The sequence below is a fragment of the Zychaea mexicana genome (genome assembly GCF_025766255.1).
Source record: "Zychaea mexicana strain RSA 1403 chromosome Unknown BDB00scaffold_171, whole genome shotgun sequence".
NCBI lineage: Eukaryota > Fungi > Mucoromycota > Mucoromycetes > Mucorales > Lichtheimiaceae > Zychaea > Zychaea mexicana.
The window spans coordinates 20,502-39,907 of NW_026516834.1; the positions used below are offsets into that span (position 1 = coordinate 20,502).

Consider the following 19,406-nt stretch of genomic DNA (forward strand, 5'->3'; position numbering starts at 1 on the left):
GCTTTTTTGGATTTTCTCTCCTCAAAAAAGATCCCTTGTTCTTTTGCTCTCTTTTTTTTTTCTTTGAATCCAAACAACACACGGCATTATAGGCACACCCCTTTTCGCATTCCAGTCTCCCTCCCCTTGACAGGTAATAAAACAAGAGTGTAGAAAGGAAGAAAAGACCAAGTGTAAAAAGACAGAAAGCGAAACACCAGTGTTTGTGGTATCTGTCTCGCATTGGCTCTTTTTCTCTTCTCTTTAACTGCTCTGACAACTTGTTCGTCCGTGAGGATGTGGAGATACTAAGCCTATGCATTAATGAACAGACCATGGCTGCAACGACTCCACAGCAGCAGCACCAACCGCCATCCGTGCAGCCGCCATCACAACAACAACAACAACAACAACAACAGCAGCAGCAACAGCAACAGCAACAGCAATCGCAACAAGCGCCGCCTCCACAGCAACAAACTGCTGCTCAAAAGCTTGCCGCTGTTAATGAACAAACATGGTTGTCACTGGGTAAAAAAAGAAAATCATTTCTTACAAAACAAACCATTACTTTTAAAATTCTTTTTAATTTTGATTAAATATTGTCCTTTTATTATAATTGAAAAACAGGTAATCTTGCGGAAATGATGACAGATTACGACAAGGCAACAAGCTATTATGAATCGGCTTTGCGACACAATCCGTACTCTGTACCTGCATTGACTCAGATCGCGTCGTTATGTCGTGGTCGCGAACAGTTTGGAAGGGTAAGAAAGAAAACAGTATCACACAGGAATACATGCTCGAAAAAAAAAGGAAAAGAATGATACCTATGCTCACCTATGTTTATATGACTTTATAAGGCTGTTGAATACTTTAAACGGATTTTGGGAATTCAAGAGAGCAACGGTGAAACATGGGCAGCATTGGGTCACTGCTATCTCATGATGGATAACCTGCAGGATGCTTACCATGCATATCAGCAAGCATTGTATCATCTTTCAAATCCAAAGGTACGGTTTTCTCCGTCTATATGTGCTTGTGTTATCTGGAGCGGCTGGGGGTGCGGGGGGGCGTACAATGGGCGCAGATCACACACGTATACAAAATAAACTAGCACTAGCTGCTGGCAATAGCTATCATTAGCTAGCATGAACGCTAACCACTTCTTTTTTCAGGATCCGAAACTCTGGTACGGCATCGGTATACTCTATGATCGTTACGGTTCACTCGAACATGCCGAAGAGGCCTTTTCAGCTGTTATGAAAATGGATCCTAAATTCGAAAAGGCAAACGAGATTTACTTTCGACTGGGTATCATATACAAACAGCAGCAAAAGTTTGATCTCTCGCTTCAGGTACCCTAGCAAACATTTCCCTTCTCTTACATGTTTTTAGTCCTTTGTCCATACATGTCAACTGTATTCAAGGGTTTTACTAATTTCGTTTGTTACTTCAAGTGCTTCCGATACATTCTTCATACACCGCCACGACCATTGACCGAATCCGATATCTGGTTTCAAACTGGACACGTTTACGAGCAACAAAAGGAGGTAAGAGGGAAAAAAGACGGGACGGATGGGACTAGGCAAATTCCTAAAGAGGGAGAAACAAACAAATATGGAATGAAAGGGGAGGGCGGGGCAGAAAGGAAGGGTCGAAATTCAAACGGAAGGAGTCAGTATATTCTCTGAAAAATCACTAATATCCATGATGATGGTAACAGTACGAGCTGGCAAAGGAAGCGTACGAACGCGTATTGGCCGAAAATCCGGATCACGCCAAGGTGTTGCAACAATTGGGCTGGCTTTATCACCAGCAAAATACCTCGTTCTGCAATCAGACTCTGGCCATTCAGTATTTGACTCGCTCGCTGAAATCGGATAGCAATGACGCGCAATCGTGGTATTTGTTGGGACGATGCTACATGGCAGAACAGAACTACAACAAGGCCTATGAAGCGTATCAGCAAGCTGTGTATCGGGACGCGCGCAATCCTACATTTTGGTGCTCTATTGGTGTTCTTTACTATCAAATCAATCAGGTAAAAAGGATCGGCTTTGTGTTGCGTCGAAGGAATGATATAAGAGTTACTTGGGTTGGTGTGAGTTGACAACATAAGTCACTAACTTTCAGAAATTGGCAAACACTGTTGTCATGATGTAGTATCGTGACGCTTTGGATGCTTACAGTCGAGCTATTCGACTCAATCCGTACATCAGCGAAGTGTGGTACGATCTTGGTACCTTGTACGAGTCATGCAACAATCAGGTACAAGATGCACTGGATGCATATCAGCGCGCCGCGGAATTGGATCCGTCAAACCCTCATATCAAGCAGCGTCTGGAATTGTTGCGTAAATCCCAATCGGTCCAATCATCCCAAGTGTAAGTGTTGTTTTTTTTTCCTCTCCTTGTTGTTTTCTTCTATTAATGAGTATGGCTAATCGATTTTTCATGTGCTGGATAGTGCCGGAAGCGCACCTGCCCCTCGAGATGTGAGCAATCCGAATCAGTATCAGAATGGTCCAGGCGCTCAGCCTTTGAATGGCGCACCATACAGTCAGGTAAAAAAAAAACACGAGGGAAGGAGGATGGAAAGCAAAGAGATAAAGATAGAGTGGTATTGATCGAAAGTTGTACAACACCAGTCGGCTCCCGGACCATCCTTGTCTAGCATGTCTGCATATAGTACGACCGTCAGTGGCAGCGGAGCTCGTTCCGGTGACGAGCGTGCATCCACACCGTTGTTGCCTGCAAACAACTTGGGTGGACATGAGAACGGCAGCGCACAAGGACGTGATCTTCCTGCCTTGGGTGGTCAACCTCCTGATCGTCGTTCCTCTGGCATCCACTCGCAATACCAACCTTCGGCATCTCAGCCACCTTCGCGCGAAGATGTTCGCATACCAGGCATTGGCGGTGGACAAGCACCTACGCCTTCTGATCGTTCGCAAATGAACCCCATTATTCCCGACGATACTCGGTCTGGCGCGCGTCAAACGCCACCTCCACATCCACCGTCAGCTTCGGCCGCTCCTTACCAGCCAAGCCCTCAAGCTGATCATGCCTCTGTGCGCCACTCGCCTTATATGAAGCATGAGCACGCCGACAGCAATGGACGTACACCCTCTTCCTCATCATCGCTCCAGCCTCGTGGCTTATGGCAATCGCCGCATCATCACCCAGAAGCACCACCCTCTGCTTCTCCTCGCAATGTGCATGCCTCGCCACACGTATCTCATCGCGAAGAACACCATCATCCTCAGCAGCAACAGCAACATGGCCCTCCGCCACCAATGGCCCGATCGCCTATGGGTCGCGAAGACACTAATCGTCATGTTCCTCGACCCACTAGCCATTCTCCTTATACTCGCAGAGATTATCCTGTTGAGCAGCAGCAGCAGCAGCAGCAGCAGCAGCAGCACCATCATTCGCCAGTGCAGCATCACACCACGCCGCCTGTTAAGCAGGAAATCAATGAATCGCCGCGGCTCTACCGCCCTCCTGCCCCGCATACACCTACACATCCTGCTGCTGAGAAGGGCTCGGATAACGAGGAACAACGACATGTGCTGCCACCTCCGCCTCCACCACAGCTGCATTCACCTCATCATGAACATCAGCAACGGCAACAACAGCACGACCAGCACCCATATCAGCAGCAGCAGCACCACCACCACCACCACCAGCAACAGCAACAGCACCATCACCACCATCAGCAACAGGCTCCAGCAGTCCCATCACCTCAGCAGCAACATCAGCATCATTCGCCTGCTCTACCTGCTCCACACGAATCATCTCGTGATGTTCCTATGGCTCCTGCGCCTGGCAGTGAGCCGTCACGCACGCACGACGAGCACAAAGGGCAAGAACAGGCGCCATCACAGGCGTCTCAACCACCGCAGCAAGAAGCCCACCGTGAGCAGCGGGAACAGGAGCATCCTCCAGAATCTGCAAAGGAGACGGCCCCTGCATCACCAGCACAGAAAGAGCCAGCGACTCGGCGGGTGGATGAAGATTACGATGAAAGTGCAGCAAACACACTGTTAAGTATGGGTGGTAATGCCAGTGGCGAATATAATCAACAGCAACAGCAACAACAACAACAACAACAACGTGAGCAGCCACAACACCAATCTCCTCAGCATCCTCCTCACGAGCCTGCTCAGCCGCCACAACAGCGGGAACAGCAGCGACAACCGTCGCCTCAGGAACAACAGCGGGAACAACAGCCGTCACCTCAGCGACAGCCGTCACCTCAACCACACGCAGAATCACATCAGGATAATAACAGCCCCACTAATCAGAAACGGTCATACGATGGCGATTCAACGCAAGAGAGCAAGCGGCCGAGACCTGCAGAGCAAGAGGAGGAAACGAAACAGGAAGAACAGCCGGTCAAGGCTGAGGAATCTAAACAAGAGGCTCCAGCTGCCGCTACTACTAATAATAATACTGCTGCTAATGCATCACCAAAACGGTCATCATCCCCCGTTGCTAAACCAGCATCAGAAGAGGCAGCAGCAGCAGCAGCAGACAAGGATGAGCCGATGCCAGCTGTCGACGATACAAAGGAAGAAGGCGAGGTTACTGACAAGACACCTAGTCCTAAAGCATAATATTCATCTTTTACTCTTTTTTTTTTTCAACTTTCTTTCTCAATCTTCTTTTTTTTTTCCTTTTCTTTTAAAAAAAATCTTTACTTGTTTCTTTCACTCTCTCTCTCTCTCTCTTTCTTTTCTTGACAAAAGGAAATATACAGCAAGGGCATTTTACTCTCAAAATTATCACGGTTCACAAGCATCTTTATTCTTTTTTTTTTACTCATCGTCTTCCTCTTCGCTGCTATCCTCATTCTCACGCAGCCACTTGACAAAGGCTTCCATTTGCTTCAAGAACACAGTCTTGCCCTGGGGTTTGTGAGCCTTGTCAGCCCAGAAGATAATGGCATTGTCTGACAACACGTCATGCTTGTACAGAACTTGCACGATTTGACGGAAAAACTTGGTCAGCTTTGCATCTTCGTAACACGAAATTTGCACCTTTTGGAGAAGCACTAGCTCGGTCTTGGGCGATGATGTGAAAGCTTCCAGCACGGGAGCCCAGCCCTATTGTTACCAATTCCATTCAAACAAAGGGAAGCACGCTGTTAGATACATGTCACACTACAAACACGGTTATATTCCCTTTTGTCTGTTATATTACCTTGATTGCGCGCAATGCTTGAATCTCCACCTGATCAGGTCTGGCATTGATCAGGTCAATAGTGCCGAGAACAGACATCCAAACAATTTGAATCGCCTCAGGTTCGTTCAAACCGTTCTCCTTCATGATTTGTTTAACATACGTGGCCACCTGTGTAGTTTTATAGGTAAATATCAGCCACTTCTAAATCATAATAGAACGTATCGTTGCAAGCAAGGAGAATCTACTCACCTCGTTCGGCTTGGCCTCCTCGGACATCATGTCCTTGAGCTTCACCATAAACTCATCCTTGATCGAATCCTTGAGATTCTTTTGATGGAAACCAACGAGTTGTTTCATGTCTTCGGCCTCGAAATGGCGAGCAAGACAGTCCTCCTCACGCTTGTTTGGAGGGAACAACTCAATCAGCTTGGCATCCATACCGGTGTTAATGAGCATCTTGCCAAACTGGTCGATAGACTGTTCGCTAAGAATGGTTCGGAACACACTGGTTGCAAACTCTAGCGAAGCGCCATCCTTGACCAGGTAATCCTTCAGTAAGACCTTCAAGATGGAGACGTTCGTAAGCTGACTTGTAATGATATAGCCGGTTGCCATGGCAAGCTTGTTGTTCTCGGCAAATTGCCACTTGTTGATGAATTGCAACACGTGCTTGAGGGTATCTTCGAGCGACCGCTGCAAATATTTGTAGCGTCGAATGACCTTGTTAAAGACATTGACATGTTGCTTGATGGATTCGGCATCTTCGGGTGCAGAAAAGATGCTGAACGAACTGCGCTCAGCATTGTCACTAACGATTCCTCCGGGTTCTATGTAAAAGAAATCATATGAACACACGTGAGTCACTTCTCTGGCAAGTCTAGTGACACACCTGTCCCAGAACATAGACATATACACATATATGCAACTAAGAATAAGGTCGCGCCCCCCCCCTCCCCACCCACCAATCAGTCTGCTGCTACTTACCGACAATGCCGCCTGTAATAAGAATTTCGAAAAGCGAATCGGCGTATTTACGGTACTCTAGAGTGTTTCCAGCTGCGTCGAGTCTGGCCGTGATTTCGTCAAAGTTGTCTTTATCGACAGTATTCAATTGTTGCAATAATTGATCCCTGAACACTAGATTTATCACAAGTGTGACAATGAACCGGACCAGATGTCAATCTCTCAAATTGCGCAAAAGATTACCGTCCCTTGGTAAACACACACAAGTGTATTATGGTGTAAGCTCCGTCATCTACAGGCTCACATCATAGCCGTAGACACAAACAGTATACATACCTTCAGGTTCGTGCTTGGCTTGTGCTTTTTGAACACCCTACAAAGTTATTACCAATTTAAATTTTTTGTTTGTTAGTTGTTACTAGTTTTTTTTTGAGCGTTTTTGCTTTCAACAAAACAAGCAAGATCCATTACTTTTCTTTGCTTTATCTTGACACCATGCAAAGCAGGTTTAGTATTGGTTTGAGCCGGAGATTGGGTAGAATTCATGTAAGTTGTTGGTTCTCTTTAGTTCCTGCTGTTCGTAAAGATGCAAGCTAGTTTGGACAGGGAAAAGTAGGTCTGTTGTGCAGAAGAAGAAGAGGAAGCGAAAAAAGAAAAAAAGACGACTGCTCGATTTTCGAGGCCCGGTCACTCTGCTCGAGATTATATTATTCGCTTTTCCTAAATGACCAATCAGAAAGAACGTTCGTTTTTGTTTAGCGTAATTTGCATTTGTTGCGGCGCATGTCATAGGCTGAATTTACGTACCCAACTGTCCAAACGGATGGTGTTGAGTTTCAGCCGATATTGTGTGCAGAAGAAACATAAAACATGCAAAGTACGACACCCTTCTCCAAGAAAAATACATCACAGCTCGAACAATTAATTCTCGCAGCGGGCTCTTCTTTTATGTATGTATTTATGAATATTTGAGGATAAAAGACCACTTTATAAAAACAGGATGTGTCTGCAATAAGTACCATTGGCTTTACGTCATAATGGTCTGACCACATCCTGCAACCATTGATTATTTGCCCTAAGGAGCAAGCAACACAATAATGACCAGAGCCCAAATATACGCACACATTAATGTCATCCACTTTCACTGATCGAGCACAAATGTAGAAAGATGTTCGGGTTAGAAAGCATTAAGGAGCGGCGCATTAGTGCAGTGGGTAGAACCCCGCACGTGTTGGTGATGCTGGCAAAGACGTTTATGGCACCCATGTCATAGGAACACACGTACATATCACATGCATATACAGAAGAAGGCGGAGCTTATCACCATGTGCTGTATGTACAGGAGACGAGACATTTTGTTTAATCAAATTACGTTTGTAGAGTATAGAGTATACAGCTTTGAAGCCAACCAACAACACAAGCAAAGTTATAACACGAAAGAGGAGATGCTGCTGCCACGAAACACATCTTCTTTTACCGGGTGCTAGGTACTAGCTAGAATTGAAATAATGGACGAATAAACAAAATGATTGCATGAGGCACAAACAGATAGAGGCTATAACTAGTGAAAGAAGCTGATATAGCCTGATCAATCATCTCGATTTGTTTGCTGATCCACCACATCAAGTGCTAACATGTACTTGCAAAGGCAAAATGACATGATTATGCAGTGCGAGAGAGATCGCTGCCGCATGTTCTTTCATTTCTTTTAAACTTTCTGCATACCTCTATATATAATCAGCATCTTTCTATGATTTGAAAGCCACTATCGATCAGTCCTTATTGAAGCACACTGATATCTTACCGAGAATTCGTGGCCAAGCAAGCGTGGCGAGGTGTAGGGCCATTCGGCTGATGCAGCGGAGTGTGTTTGATGGCTACTGGTGCAGGTGCATTGCTATCTCAATTTTTTATACTCTTTTTTTTCTCACTATCTCGCGTTCTTTGTTACCATGGGGCACGGTGGTGGCGACAACAGCGATGAGCACCAGTACGATTCACAACAGAAGCAACAACAACAACAACAACAACAACAAGACCAGCAACAACAACAACAGCAGCAGCAGCAGCAATATTATGCTCAATTGCAACAACAACAGCAGCAACAGCAACAGCAACAGCAACAGCAACCACTACAAAACGACAGCCATTCCGTTATTCTGGTTACAGCTGGTTATGACAACACTATCCGATTCTGGGAAGCACTTAGTGGCATTTGCTCTCGTACAATTAAGCATCCTGATTCAGTAACGTGTCTGTTTTTTACTCTAATGTGTGATAATATAAGCAAGAAAAGGCTAGGAATCTTATCGCTTCAAGTAGCAAGTAAATCGGTTATGCATTTCTCCTGAGAAAACAGTGCTTGCTGCTGCAGGTAAAGAAACGAAAGCCAGAACATTCCTTTCAAACCAGTGTAAAAACTAGCGGCTCTAATAAACCTTCAACTTGTCTTTCAGGAAACCATTCTGTTCGTCTATATGATATCAATAGCCCTAATGAAAATCCTGTAAGTCTTTTTGTCAGACGTTCGATAGTTGAACGGTTTGGACGATGGAGAACGGACAGAATGGAATTTCAATACTCGCGATCGCACCCTTATTAATTTGTTTCTTGCGATAGTTCGTTGTATTTGGCGATCATACTGGTAATATCACAGCAACGGGTTTCCATGGTGAAGGGCGATGGATGTTTACAGCAAGCGAAGACGGTCATTTGAAAATATGGGACACTCGGTAAATATAAAGCATAATATACCCGTTCATATCATTTCATACCAGTAGTAGTTATTTTGTGTATTGAATTATTATGGCATGCTATAAGCTCGGGGCGTAATCCGCCTGTCTTAACGAGGAATTTTGGAAACGGAGCACCTATCAATGATGCAGTGATGCATGCAAACCAAGGTGAACTAGTCACATGCGACCAGAACGGTAGCGTCAAGATATGGGATCTTGCAGCTCACTCGTGTACACATGAACTGGTATGTTTGGATTTTCCACATAGGACATGGTGCGCATAAGAGAAAAAAATAAGGATCGAATACTAATGGTATGATGTAGGTTCCGGAAGAAGGTGTGCCCATGCGATCTGTGAGCGTCGCATCGGATGGATCAATGATGGTAGCTGCAAACAATAAGGTAGAACAGACACTTTAACTGAAGAAATAGTGATAGGTAATGTGTTTCACTTTTCTCTAACACAACGACGAATAAAAGGGACGAGTTTATGTATGGCGTATGTCGAATACATCATCAGACAATCCAGAAATTGTGCCAGTAACCAAGTTCACTGCCCACAACGATTACATATTACGGTGTGTACTAAGTCCGGATACAAAGTATGTGCAATTATTTTTTTCCTATGTTCAGGATAGCATATCTGCTTGACCATTTGGTTTTTCACCTCAGCTTGCTTACAGAAAATCCAAACTGATATAGATTATTGGCAACTTGCTCGGCTGACAAGACTGTTAAAATATGGAACACAGAGCAAGACTTCAAACTGATATTGACATTGACGGGACATCAACGATGGGTGTGGGATTGTGCATTTTCAGCAGATTCTGCCTATTTGGTTACAGGTATAGCCAACGATCGGTTTAGTTTACTTTTGGACTTACTACTAACTGTGCAGCATACACAAACAGCTTCTTCAGACCATGTATCACGGCTATGGGAGCTTGCCCAAGGTGAAACAATCCGACAATACAACGGACATCATAAAGCAGCCGTATGTGTAGCACTAAACGATCTCTCCATTGGCTATCCGTAAAAGCAAAAAATAACAGCAGAACGATCCAACCGATCAACAATCTCCTTACCCCATTCCCAAATCAACTTGTGCATCATTTATATATATTATACGATAATATTAACATTACAAGCCCTTGTAATAGTACATCATTTTCTCCCCTCCCAATTCTCCTTCCATCACTTTCTTTCATCGTGAGATTAAATCGTTCAACTGGCTGTTTTCGTTTAGAAGGTGGGTTTGATGTGGAAAGATGACGGCCCGCGTACCCCAATACACATCCAACAAGACAGGACGTAATCTAGGCAACAAATGCTTCGACAGTAGTAAATTTTGCCATTGTGAGCGTTCTCGCTTATCGAGCGTATTTCCAGTCATTGTATCCAAAGACAAATACCTCAAATACAACCACCATACGCTCCTGATTCTTGATCAAAATGGCCATGTACGATTTGATCTGCCACATGGTGATGCCTTCATTGATGATAATGTCATCGATTTTATGCTGATCGATGAATTTCGATACACTTCGGCCACCCCAGTAGACCGTCCGTACCTGAATGCCTATATCCTTGATAGCAAGAATACTTTCTGTACCACTTAATACATATAACCTTCCTTCATATGATACACATTATCATATGAATTGCCTTCGTTCCGGTTGATTTTCGTCAGCATACCTTGTTTGACAGTATGTGTTTTCAGCCATAGCCATAATAGAAGCACGCACATGATGTAATAGTAATTATTTTCAGGTACCACCGATACGTGAAAGTAGACAGCCCAATTAACCTTGGGTAGTGGCTAGATTGGTTGAACTTATAATGAGGACATTTACAAGTACTTAAAAAAATATATTCAGAAATCAAGTTTACCACAAACCAGTAAATGATAGCGGCTAGCATCCCGTACAAAAGATCCATGGTGGTTATTGTGGACATGTTGGCATGGCAGGTATATTCACGCGCTTGACCGCCGGGTAGAACGCGACATGTCAGATTCGCTATAGTATAACTTGAGTTTTCTTTGTATAGATTTGTTTTTTGAAATCGAAAGACAGTAAGTCGCTTGAAAAAACTTGTAGAGAGGAGAGCAGTATTAATTGAGTATTAGGAAGAATTACCCATCAAAAGTGGAAACTACAGTTTTGCTTTATACTATGGTAAATTGGTGAGAAGGAAGACGCGCGAGGCTAATCACCGATGATCAAATTAAGGCAGGAATAGTACGTATGAGGCTGGGCGAGCCAATGAAATTAGACCTTAATATCCAATAAAGCTGAGCTTTGACAAATTATGTCAAATGCTTTTTGAGTGCAGACAATGACATATCGAAGATACTCGTTCAGTAAATGAATGACAATGAAGCACATGCAGGCACTAAGTTTGAAACGTGCTTATTTGTCTTTATCCCACTCCCAGTACTATAATAACAGAAGACTTTTATTCATCGAAATTCATAGATTTTTGTGACAGGACTAATCTAACTCTTTTCACTTGTTGGTCTTGCTTGTTGGGTGTTCCTCTTTTTGTTGGTAGCTGTTTCAAAAACAAGAGAAGCGGCTTTAGCTTTTTTCAATGCAAAGTGCGGAGACGGGTGTCTTTTGGGAATATAAATTAGAAAACAAAAATCGGCAGAAAGCCGAAATCCAAGAGGATTATGACTCCATCGCAGAGAACTCGCCCTATGTCTCACGTTCAGAAGATTTTCTTTTCTATATCGCTAATCGGAATCGAATTCGACTTCGGTAAGTAGCAGGAAGGAGAAGGAAGGAGAAGGAAGGAGAAGAAGGGCTAATCAATGCTAGGCGAGTTGGTGACAAGGGCATATAATAACGGCAAGAATATAGAATGCGTCGTTTCTCGTCTGGGTTCACACACAGAGAAATCAGGAGCTTGTTATTCTCAAGCCGGCAGAGAAAACGAGATCTTGTCAAAGATGAGCTGCTAGGTGACACTCCTCCTCACCCAGCTGTAAGCGATTCCCTTTTTCCATTTTTCTCGCGTGATATCTGATAATACTCTTTTTTCTTTTTTTTGCTGATGATCATTTTTGAAAAACTGAAACATAGGGAGAGCCTATCAAATGGATACACAAATCGTCGCACAGATCTCGCAAAAAGAGCTGCCCGCTTGAGGCGAGAACGCGAGCGTTGGCACCCAAATCAACAACCAACGATTGTGTTCTTTGGCTCCAGCAGAATGCCGCATTTCCCGGGATGGGCCCCGATCCCCCATTTGGTTAGTATATTTACAAGAGAGAATGCGCAAAGAGGTTGCCATACACTTAATGAGTAATGTATATTTTAGGGACTTATTAAAAAATTGGCTTCACACATGCTGCTGATACTGACGGACGAGTACAACACTTCTCAAGTTCACGCAGGGTGTCAGCAACGGCTAACAAGTATTCCATATGACGAGGAGGTTTGCGGACACAGGTACGTAATAATATAATATCTGATTGCTATACATAATTCCCGCTTTAAGAAGCCCACTTACAACGACTGACGGGATCATTTTTACCTATGTATCCGTGCAGAAAAACAAGAGAACGTGCAACGTACTGGGTTCAAGGACCTCAAGGCCGCTTCATTCCAAAGAGAGGAAGGTAAATAAAGTACCGTCGAGACCAGGATGGCCATTTGCTGAATCCGGCAAGTGACTGTATACAGGCACGCCCACCACCGCCAGGTAAAGGCAAATTTCTACTAATAAGGTATATAATCAGTAGTTGTGTTCTGCTGTACTAAATTGGCATGGAGTACCATAATAGATTGGGTGATGTGGAAGATTAAAGCTTGTAATAACCATCCAGAGCTTTATCCAGAGGCTGTGGTATGTTTTCACCCTTTAAACCCACGAAGGATTCTGCTTAATCATATGCTAAAAGAGTTTTGTTTTCTCATCTAGATTGTAGACCGGGATAAAAATGCGGCATTGAACATAAGAAGCATAGGCATAGCCTATATGAATAATGATGGACATCCAGACTTTCGACCAGAGGCATTCCTACCACCAGGTGGACAGCTCCCTCAACAAGCGCAACTTCAAGAAGATCAAGAAGAACAGGAGGAACCGGAAAACAATATTTTAGCATTAGAAAATGATAGGAATTAGTCGAAAATTCCACTACGATTGTATCTTGGGGCCAAGAGGACAGTGCTTTTACTCAGCGCGGAAGCCACGGACTCTGGAGTAAGTATTAAATCTATTTTCTATGACTGTTTTGAAACATTTGAAATCATCACTAATACACTGTCTACATTTGTGGAAAAATTATTTTGACCAACCTCATTCATGTTACCCAAGCCCAAATTTGGTCAGGTAGACAGATCGACTGGGGATATCCATGCCATATCATGTATGAAATAATAAGACAAATTATGCAACCAGCTTATTATAATTTTCCAACGCCTTCTTCATGATCTGTACACATAGCCAGGTATTCAAGGTATTGAATAGTGGTGATCCGCTCGAACTGTGGAACATTGAAGTTGACGGTCAGTAGAATGATACACTGAATATAACGATGTCACGCACGCCATTTGAAGAAATTAGCTACGCTTTTGCTATTAGTTTTTGTCTGACATAATTAAAGCTTGAAAAGTGTGCAAAATGCATGGTAAGAGATAGTCGAGCGCAGCACCAAGCCCATAATTTCCGAACATCCCCTTGACAAATATCTCGAACGTGGATCGCTCAGCTTCTGGCTTTTCTACGATCAAAGTTTGTGTAGAAATAAATTCGGTCGAGAACGCCATGTTGCATTGGCTTTGTGCCGTAAAATGTCCGAAATTTGTAGCCTCGGTCAAAACTGCATATGCAATAGCGAAATATGCATACTATCGGTAACAGCAGTAGCGGCGGTTTACCATATGAAACGTTTGGCAAGTTTATTTGAGCTTATTTGATTATCTACTCGAGATTTCCAGCAAGCCAGTCATTCAACATATCGAGAGCGGATTCGGGCTGATCGTAGGGAACCATGTGTCCAGCACCGTACACTCGCAAGAACGCGAACCGGTCGTCTTCAGTCTTGCGGAGCTCACCTGCCTCCTTGCCAGTAATCTTGGAGATCCATTTGGTGTCTTCGGCAGCAGCAAACTCCTTACCACCACTCCATGGCAACTCGACGGTCCATGCTTTATTGCCCATCCAGTTGCAGATAAAGTCGGCGTCACCAGCGTAGATCAAGATGCGAACGCCATCTTCGAGCATAGGAGGGATTTCTTCGACATAGGGGCGCATCCAGTCACCAGCCATCTACATGTATCTCAAGTGAATACTTTGTCGCGATATATACTTTTCTCAGTGTTCGATGCAATCTAAATGCAACTTACGTTAAATCGGAAGTTAATCTGCATGTTGCAACTTTCATATTCGGACACACCAGCACCCACGGCCTTTTTGACGTCGTCGCGGTTCAAGTACTTTTGAACACTTCCGAGAATCTCATAGCACAAGTTGCCGCCTTTGCACTTCTCACGCACGTCATAGGGGTTCATACCGGTTTGCTGATAAGGCTGGATCTGGTCCTTGTTGCACTTCATAGCAGCAGGAAGGCACTGCCATACGCTCTGAGTGTCATAGCAGTTTTTGATTAAAGTAGCGCATGCAGGGTACTGGCGATCCATCGCATCACAAGTTGATTGGGGAAGAACACTGCCGTACGAGTTATCGCAGGCCATTTTGGAATAGTATTTGTACTGGATAAGCGGGTCAGTCAAGCCATTACCGATCAACAGACTTTTCAGGTTGATAGTGGAGAGGGTCGATGCGTATGCTTCGAGGCCAGCAGCAGCGAACTTGCCCTTGTTGTTACGATTCAATTCACCGCCGATTGCAGGAATGTAGTGGCCAGCATCTATCATTGAAAAAGGAAATAAAAACCTGTTTGAGATTGACCGACCCGTGCGGGGATTTTTTTTTCAAGTGTTTTAGCGTCCGGTTTCCTAGCAACTCACATGACTCGCCAGCGATATGGAAATCCAACGCCGAGTACTCTGAGAATTCTTTGAAGAACAGTTGCAGGAAAGCGTAGACATCCTTTGCAGCAGCAACTGTGTCGGACGCACCACCGCTACCGTATGAATAGCCAACGTTAAGAGGCTGTATGTAAACACGCATGCATCAGTGACATCGTCAAAGAGCGCGATAGCGCGTGTGCAATAAATGGAAAGATAAGGGTCAGATGGAAAAGTTGTTTCCCAAGTTTCAAGGTAGGCCCGACTTTGAATGCAAAACAAATTACCTGATCCAGAAAGATGACGCTTGCATTGTTGTTCCAGGAGAATTCGTTGATGGTTGTGTCGTCACCTGCTTCGTTAACAACGCATGGTCCCAACTCCATAAACAAACCGGTCAAAGATGAGCAGCCTGGACCGCCATTCAGCCACAAGACAAGCGGATCTGTTTCAGGCTTGTTTCGTGACTCGAAGAACCAGAAGAAAAAGTGCTTATCCTGCTGAACGTCGAGATAGCCGGTGATCTAATAGGTGTAATCATCAAAAAGATGTAGGGGCCGTAATTAGTATCATTGCCGTGAGAATCATCCGCTTCCTGCGGGCTTTTTTTTTTCGTCTCCATGACATGAATAAACGTATGCATAGATTAAACCGCTACAACGCATCGTACCTGCTTGACGTTGGGGTCGCAGAGAGCGGGTTGTTTATAGCGCATAGCATATTCAGGGAAAGCTGGGTGCGAGAAGGCCTTGAAACCGTCCTGCTCTCCGGAAATCGGCAACGGGAGTTTTGGGAGCCAGTCCTTGACACCATCCTCGACGATATCATGGACGTTGTGCCAAGAAGTAGTCAAACCTTCGACGCTTTGTTTGACAAAGTTTGGCTCAGCAGAAACAGTGCTGCCAACGCATGCCAGCAGAGCTACTGCTGCTGCTGCAGTGGTAGTCAGAAATGAAAAAGTGGGCATTCAGGTGAATGAGGGAAAAAAGAAAAGAAGAGGTGAAAAAAGAGAAGAGAGAGACGAGCGCGCTACTGTTACGTGTCCCCGACAACAGCATTTCAGGTGGTGGTTCTCTCTTCGCCTTCGTCGGGATGATTGTTTGCCCCATCCTTATTTGGACTAATCCACTTTTTCAGGCTGATAATGCAGCCTGCATTGAGAAAATGGTATTATCAAGGAGCCCCGTACTATCAGCATAACATAGGGTATATCCGCACAGACCACAATAAACTGTTACCAGGCAATTCACAAGCTTCGGCCTTCACTTTCTTGTTCTTTTGCTGCCTTGCGAGATTTTAACAAGAGCAATTCTACTCAGTAATCGCTTCTTCTTTTTCTCTTATCTCCATGATGTTGCCATTTCGTTGTCATGAGTCATTCCAGACATGAGCTATGTTGGAGTTGTTGTCAGCAGACACTCCTTCGCCTCACTGATTGGAGCAGCTAGGAGCAACTATACACGAATATATAATTACCACGATATTATGTTGGTCTACTACCTACCAACTGCGAAATAAAAGGAGGTCCACGGCTGGCACTACTGCCCTGTCCGAACGATGGCAGCTGTGTACATGCTGCGCTGTTTTCATGCGAAACAAACACGACAAGTAAAACCAATCGAGGATTGCTCAATAGAATAACGCAGAATAACGGGGGAGAGAAAATACAGCTTCCCTTGTCACTTTGCATTTTTAATAAAAGGACCTGTTGGAAATGTCACATCCTGCTGTACGTACTAGAATGTTGTAGAGATCCCCATTGTACTGGCACCTCACACTTGTCGAATCTGTTATGCGGGCATTATCTGCTCTTCTCTCTTCAAACGTGAGCAATACGCCGTCAATGGATGCTGGTATCAACGACATGCCATATTTAGCCATTTCATATGGGATGGTAAATTACGAGGAGTTGCCGCGACAACAAAGCTTTGGCTGTTTTGGGGAGTTATTTCTGTTTCGTATGTCCGCATAGCGTGAGATGTCATTCTCTGAGTAGTAAGAGGCTGTACATAGTGCATTGTACAAGGTCATAACCCATCTTATGGAGAATATTAACGGGGAATGGTAATATCATATAGTACGCCTAATATAAGTGACGCGTTAGTAGTTAAATTACATGCTAAGGATGCTTCCCTCATTGTAACTGCAGAAAAATAAGATGATGTGAAACTATGTTGTATCCATCTGTCGTTTTGTTACTTAAAGTTACTTAAAGGATCTACTCTAGGGTCCGCGTTAAAGCAACTTAATTTGCCTCGTTTTTAATGGTGACAGTTTTGCTTTGTCAGCAATACTCTTGCTATGAAGATGGAAGTGGCGGGTATGGTCTAACTAGGGTTGGCAAGAAGAACTCCGGTAGCTCGTGTTTTTCGAGTGTGATGTGATCGTCGGACACACGCACATGGTTTAATACAAAAACTCGATCATACCATCGCTCGCGCCCGAGTATTTACACGAGTGGATTGTAATATCTAGTTAAAGAATCTTCAACTTGTGAATGTATATATTTAGAGAAGCTGTACAGGACGTTTGAAGAATGAAAATAGATGATACATGCACTTGCATGTACGATACATGCCGCGGCTTACGTACACTGTCGCAGAATTAAAGAAGCTCCCTGGCAACCCACTACTGTACATGGATGCCTGGAATTCTGCTGATACAAAGCGGAGGTCACACAAAAATGACATCCCCGACAATAATATAAGTGTCACCTCAACACGATAGTTTTTTTTCGTGCATCTCGACGTTTCTTTGTCCCCTTTACTTTCCTTTTCTCTCATTTATTTAATCCAGTTACCTTAATCTCTCTATATACAAATCCGAATAATATTTAACATGGGTTTCTCTATCTGGCCTGGCTTGTACGTTCCTGACTGGAACTATTTCACCGGAGGTGCAACGCTTTACGGCGTTCTTATGGGTGCTACCTCCTTGCTCACCGAAAAATCGAGTCCCATGGCCTACTCAAAGTTTGGAAGCATCGCCGGCGTCAGTCAGCTTCCTAGCAAGCTTGGCATGTTTGTGATCTATGTCCCAAGTGTCATTGTAGCCATTTTGAACCGGAACGCCAGCGACGAAGCCCGGTTCCAGATCGTGAATGCCGTTACCTTTGTGCACTTCATGAAGCGCGTCCTGGAAGTCGCATTTGTCCATATCTATAGCGGCTCTACCGATGTCAAGACGTCACTTACTATCGCCGCATCCTATGCCACATCTGCTGCACTCAACCTTGCTGTTGTCCGACGCTTACCCTCCAGTGCCTTCACCCGCAACTTTTATGTCGCAGGTATGGCCTGCTTCATCATTGGCGAATTGCTGAACGGTTACCACCACATTCTTCTCCGCCGCCTTCGCACCAAGACTTCCAAGGAAACATCTAAAATTAACGAATCGCAGGAGAAGGGCGAAAAGAAGAAGCAGTACTTCCTTCCCCGCGGAGGATTGTTCGATTACTGTGTTACACCTCACTACGCAACCGAGCAGCTTAGCTTCCTTGGCATCATTCTTCTCAGTCAAAACACAGCTTCTTTAATGGTCAACAGCTTCCCATTTGTTTATCTGACGATCCGCTCCAACAGCACCTACGAATGGTACAAGACTCGCTTGTCTGACGACGAGAAGGCCGAGCTGAAAAACCGCAAGAGATTGTTACCTGGCATCTGGTGATTAAATTAGAATCTGAATAAACTTCTGTGATACCATCAGATCAAATTCCGTTCTTTTTCTCGTTTTTGAACTGTACTAATCGCGATGTGTTGCTCCACTTATTCCGCTCGCCCCGGAAATGGGATAGAGCAGTACTAATGGTCTTTAATTGCTGCATCCAACTGTGAGCTAATTTTGAAATTCACCTACTTGTCTGCCTACAGCACTGCGCAAGTAATTGTACTAAGGATGTATATCGTTTTGGTGGACTTAATTTTGAAAAAGCAAATTCGGTCATATTACCGTATATGGTGTGCCATACACCCACTCACATATACATCCAGCTTTTGTTTGAGAAACGTACTTCATTAAGCATTCTACGTCATAGCACCATTCACTCCTACAACAGCAAGCAAATTAGCAACATATTATGCGACTACTCCTCAGACAACCGTAGCCCAGTAAGGAGAGCAAACTATTACAGCAAAGATTGTCGTCATCGCAAGGAGCCAGGTGCGCTCTACGAAATAATCAGCAGCGGGCGGACTATGATTCATTCTCCTTGGGTAGAGTTCGAATGCATTTGTCGAACCCCTTATCGCCACCCGTTCTTTTAAGTTATTTGGCATGGTTGATTTGATAAAGTTCCGTGTGCTGAAACTTTGGCAAGTTCGATACCTCATTTTCTTTTGAGTTCTACAGAGCTAGTTGATAGGGTATCAGTTCTGTACTGCATGATCCAATTATCATACTCTGGAAATCAAGCGCCAAAGGTCTGCTGCTGCTTATAATAAATTGGATTATACTACTTGTTCCTTTATCCAACATGATATTTAGACTTTTCACTCATTATACCCAGTTTACGAGACGTATCAATAAGCTGCTGTATTCCAGATAACGTGCACCTGGAGTAT

The 19,406-nt window shown here is 44.2% G+C and overlaps 9 protein-coding genes across 9 annotated transcripts; 5 read left to right on the forward strand and 4 right to left on the reverse strand.

The window, feature by feature from the left end:
* Positions 1 to 314: 314 nt before the first annotated feature.
* Positions 315 to 2,740, forward strand: BDB00DRAFT_775792 (uncharacterized protein; the record flags this gene model as incomplete). The annotated part of the gene is made up of 8 exons (XM_053120236.1): positions 315 to 507; positions 607 to 743; positions 840 to 989; positions 1,155 to 1,334; positions 1,703 to 2,020; positions 2,143 to 2,363; positions 2,446 to 2,542; positions 2,627 to 2,740. Coding segments are annotated over 8 exons (1,410 nt in total), but the record flags the coding sequence as incomplete, so codon positions are not given.
* A 952-nt stretch (positions 2,741 to 3,692) lies between these two features.
* Positions 3,693 to 4,094, forward strand: BDB00DRAFT_858779 (uncharacterized protein). The gene has a single exon (XM_053125895.1). The coding sequence runs from the start codon at positions 3,783 to 3,785 to the stop codon at positions 4,026 to 4,028; it is 246 nt and encodes an 81-aa protein (XP_052972973.1). The 5' UTR covers positions 3,693 to 3,782; the 3' UTR covers positions 4,029 to 4,094.
* A 599-nt stretch (positions 4,095 to 4,693) lies between these two features.
* Positions 4,694 to 6,829, reverse strand: BDB00DRAFT_984709 (armadillo-type protein). Its single transcript, XM_053130013.1, has 6 exons — positions 6,600 to 6,829; positions 6,465 to 6,501; positions 6,150 to 6,302; positions 5,415 to 5,992; positions 5,184 to 5,333; positions 4,694 to 5,086 (listed from the first exon to the last, which is right to left on the reverse strand). Exons 1-6 carry the CDS (start codon positions 6,672 to 6,674, stop codon positions 4,799 to 4,801), a joined length of 1,281 nt encoding a protein of 426 aa, XP_052972974.1. The 5' UTR covers positions 6,675 to 6,829; the 3' UTR covers positions 4,694 to 4,798.
* Positions 6,830 to 7,932: 1,103 nt separating this feature from the next.
* BDB00DRAFT_184852 (WD40-repeat-containing domain protein) lies at positions 7,933 to 10,015 on the forward strand. Its single transcript, XM_053116388.1, has 9 exons — positions 7,933 to 8,374; positions 8,451 to 8,502; positions 8,585 to 8,634; positions 8,748 to 8,860; positions 8,949 to 9,108; positions 9,188 to 9,265; positions 9,344 to 9,465; positions 9,566 to 9,708; positions 9,775 to 10,015. The coding sequence occupies exons 1-9, from the start codon at positions 8,081 to 8,083 to the stop codon at positions 9,897 to 9,899; spliced, it is 1,137 nt and encodes a 378-aa protein (XP_052972975.1). The 5' UTR covers positions 7,933 to 8,080; the 3' UTR covers positions 9,900 to 10,015.
* A 218-nt stretch (positions 10,016 to 10,233) lies between these two features.
* Positions 10,234 to 10,819, reverse strand: BDB00DRAFT_879352 (GPI-GlcNAc transferase complex, PIG-H component-domain-containing protein; the record flags this gene model as incomplete). The annotated part of the gene is made up of 3 exons (XM_053127856.1): positions 10,234 to 10,469; positions 10,559 to 10,682; positions 10,754 to 10,819. 3 exons carry the CDS (start codon positions 10,817 to 10,819, stop codon positions 10,234 to 10,236), a joined length of 426 nt encoding a protein of 141 aa, XP_052972976.1.
* A 405-nt stretch (positions 10,820 to 11,224) lies between these two features.
* Positions 11,225 to 12,306, forward strand: BDB00DRAFT_185057 (uncharacterized protein). Its single transcript, XM_053116389.1, has 5 exons — positions 11,225 to 11,254; positions 11,341 to 11,625; positions 11,728 to 11,851; positions 11,950 to 12,118; positions 12,188 to 12,306. Exons 2-5 carry the CDS (start codon positions 11,456 to 11,458, stop codon positions 12,196 to 12,198), a joined length of 474 nt encoding a protein of 157 aa, XP_052972977.1. The 5' UTR covers positions 11,225 to 11,254; positions 11,341 to 11,455; the 3' UTR covers positions 12,199 to 12,306.
* BDB00DRAFT_858800 (uncharacterized protein) lies at positions 12,232 to 12,957 on the reverse strand (the record flags this gene model as incomplete). The annotated part of the gene is given in 5 exon segments (XM_053125896.1): positions 12,232 to 12,318; positions 12,420 to 12,513; positions 12,527 to 12,571; positions 12,654 to 12,715; positions 12,791 to 12,957. Coding segments are annotated over 4 exon segments (226 nt in total), but the record flags the coding sequence as incomplete, so codon positions are not given.
* Positions 12,958 to 13,795: 838 nt separating this feature from the next.
* On the reverse strand, positions 13,796 to 15,811 carry BDB00DRAFT_879354 (Alpha/Beta hydrolase protein; the record flags this gene model as incomplete). Its single annotated transcript, XM_053127857.1, has 5 exons — positions 13,796 to 14,143; positions 14,221 to 14,744; positions 14,845 to 14,989; positions 15,132 to 15,368; positions 15,515 to 15,811. 5 exons carry the CDS (start codon positions 15,809 to 15,811, stop codon positions 13,796 to 13,798), a joined length of 1,551 nt encoding a protein of 516 aa, XP_052972979.1.
* A 1,777-nt stretch (positions 15,812 to 17,588) lies between these two features.
* Positions 17,589 to 18,551, forward strand: BDB00DRAFT_858828 (3-oxo-5-alpha-steroid 4-dehydrogenase-domain-containing protein). The gene has a single exon (XM_053125897.1). It carries the CDS (start codon positions 17,683 to 17,685, stop codon positions 18,511 to 18,513), a length of 831 nt encoding a protein of 276 aa, XP_052972980.1. The 5' UTR covers positions 17,589 to 17,682; the 3' UTR covers positions 18,514 to 18,551.
* Positions 18,552 to 19,406: the final 855 nt, after the last annotated feature.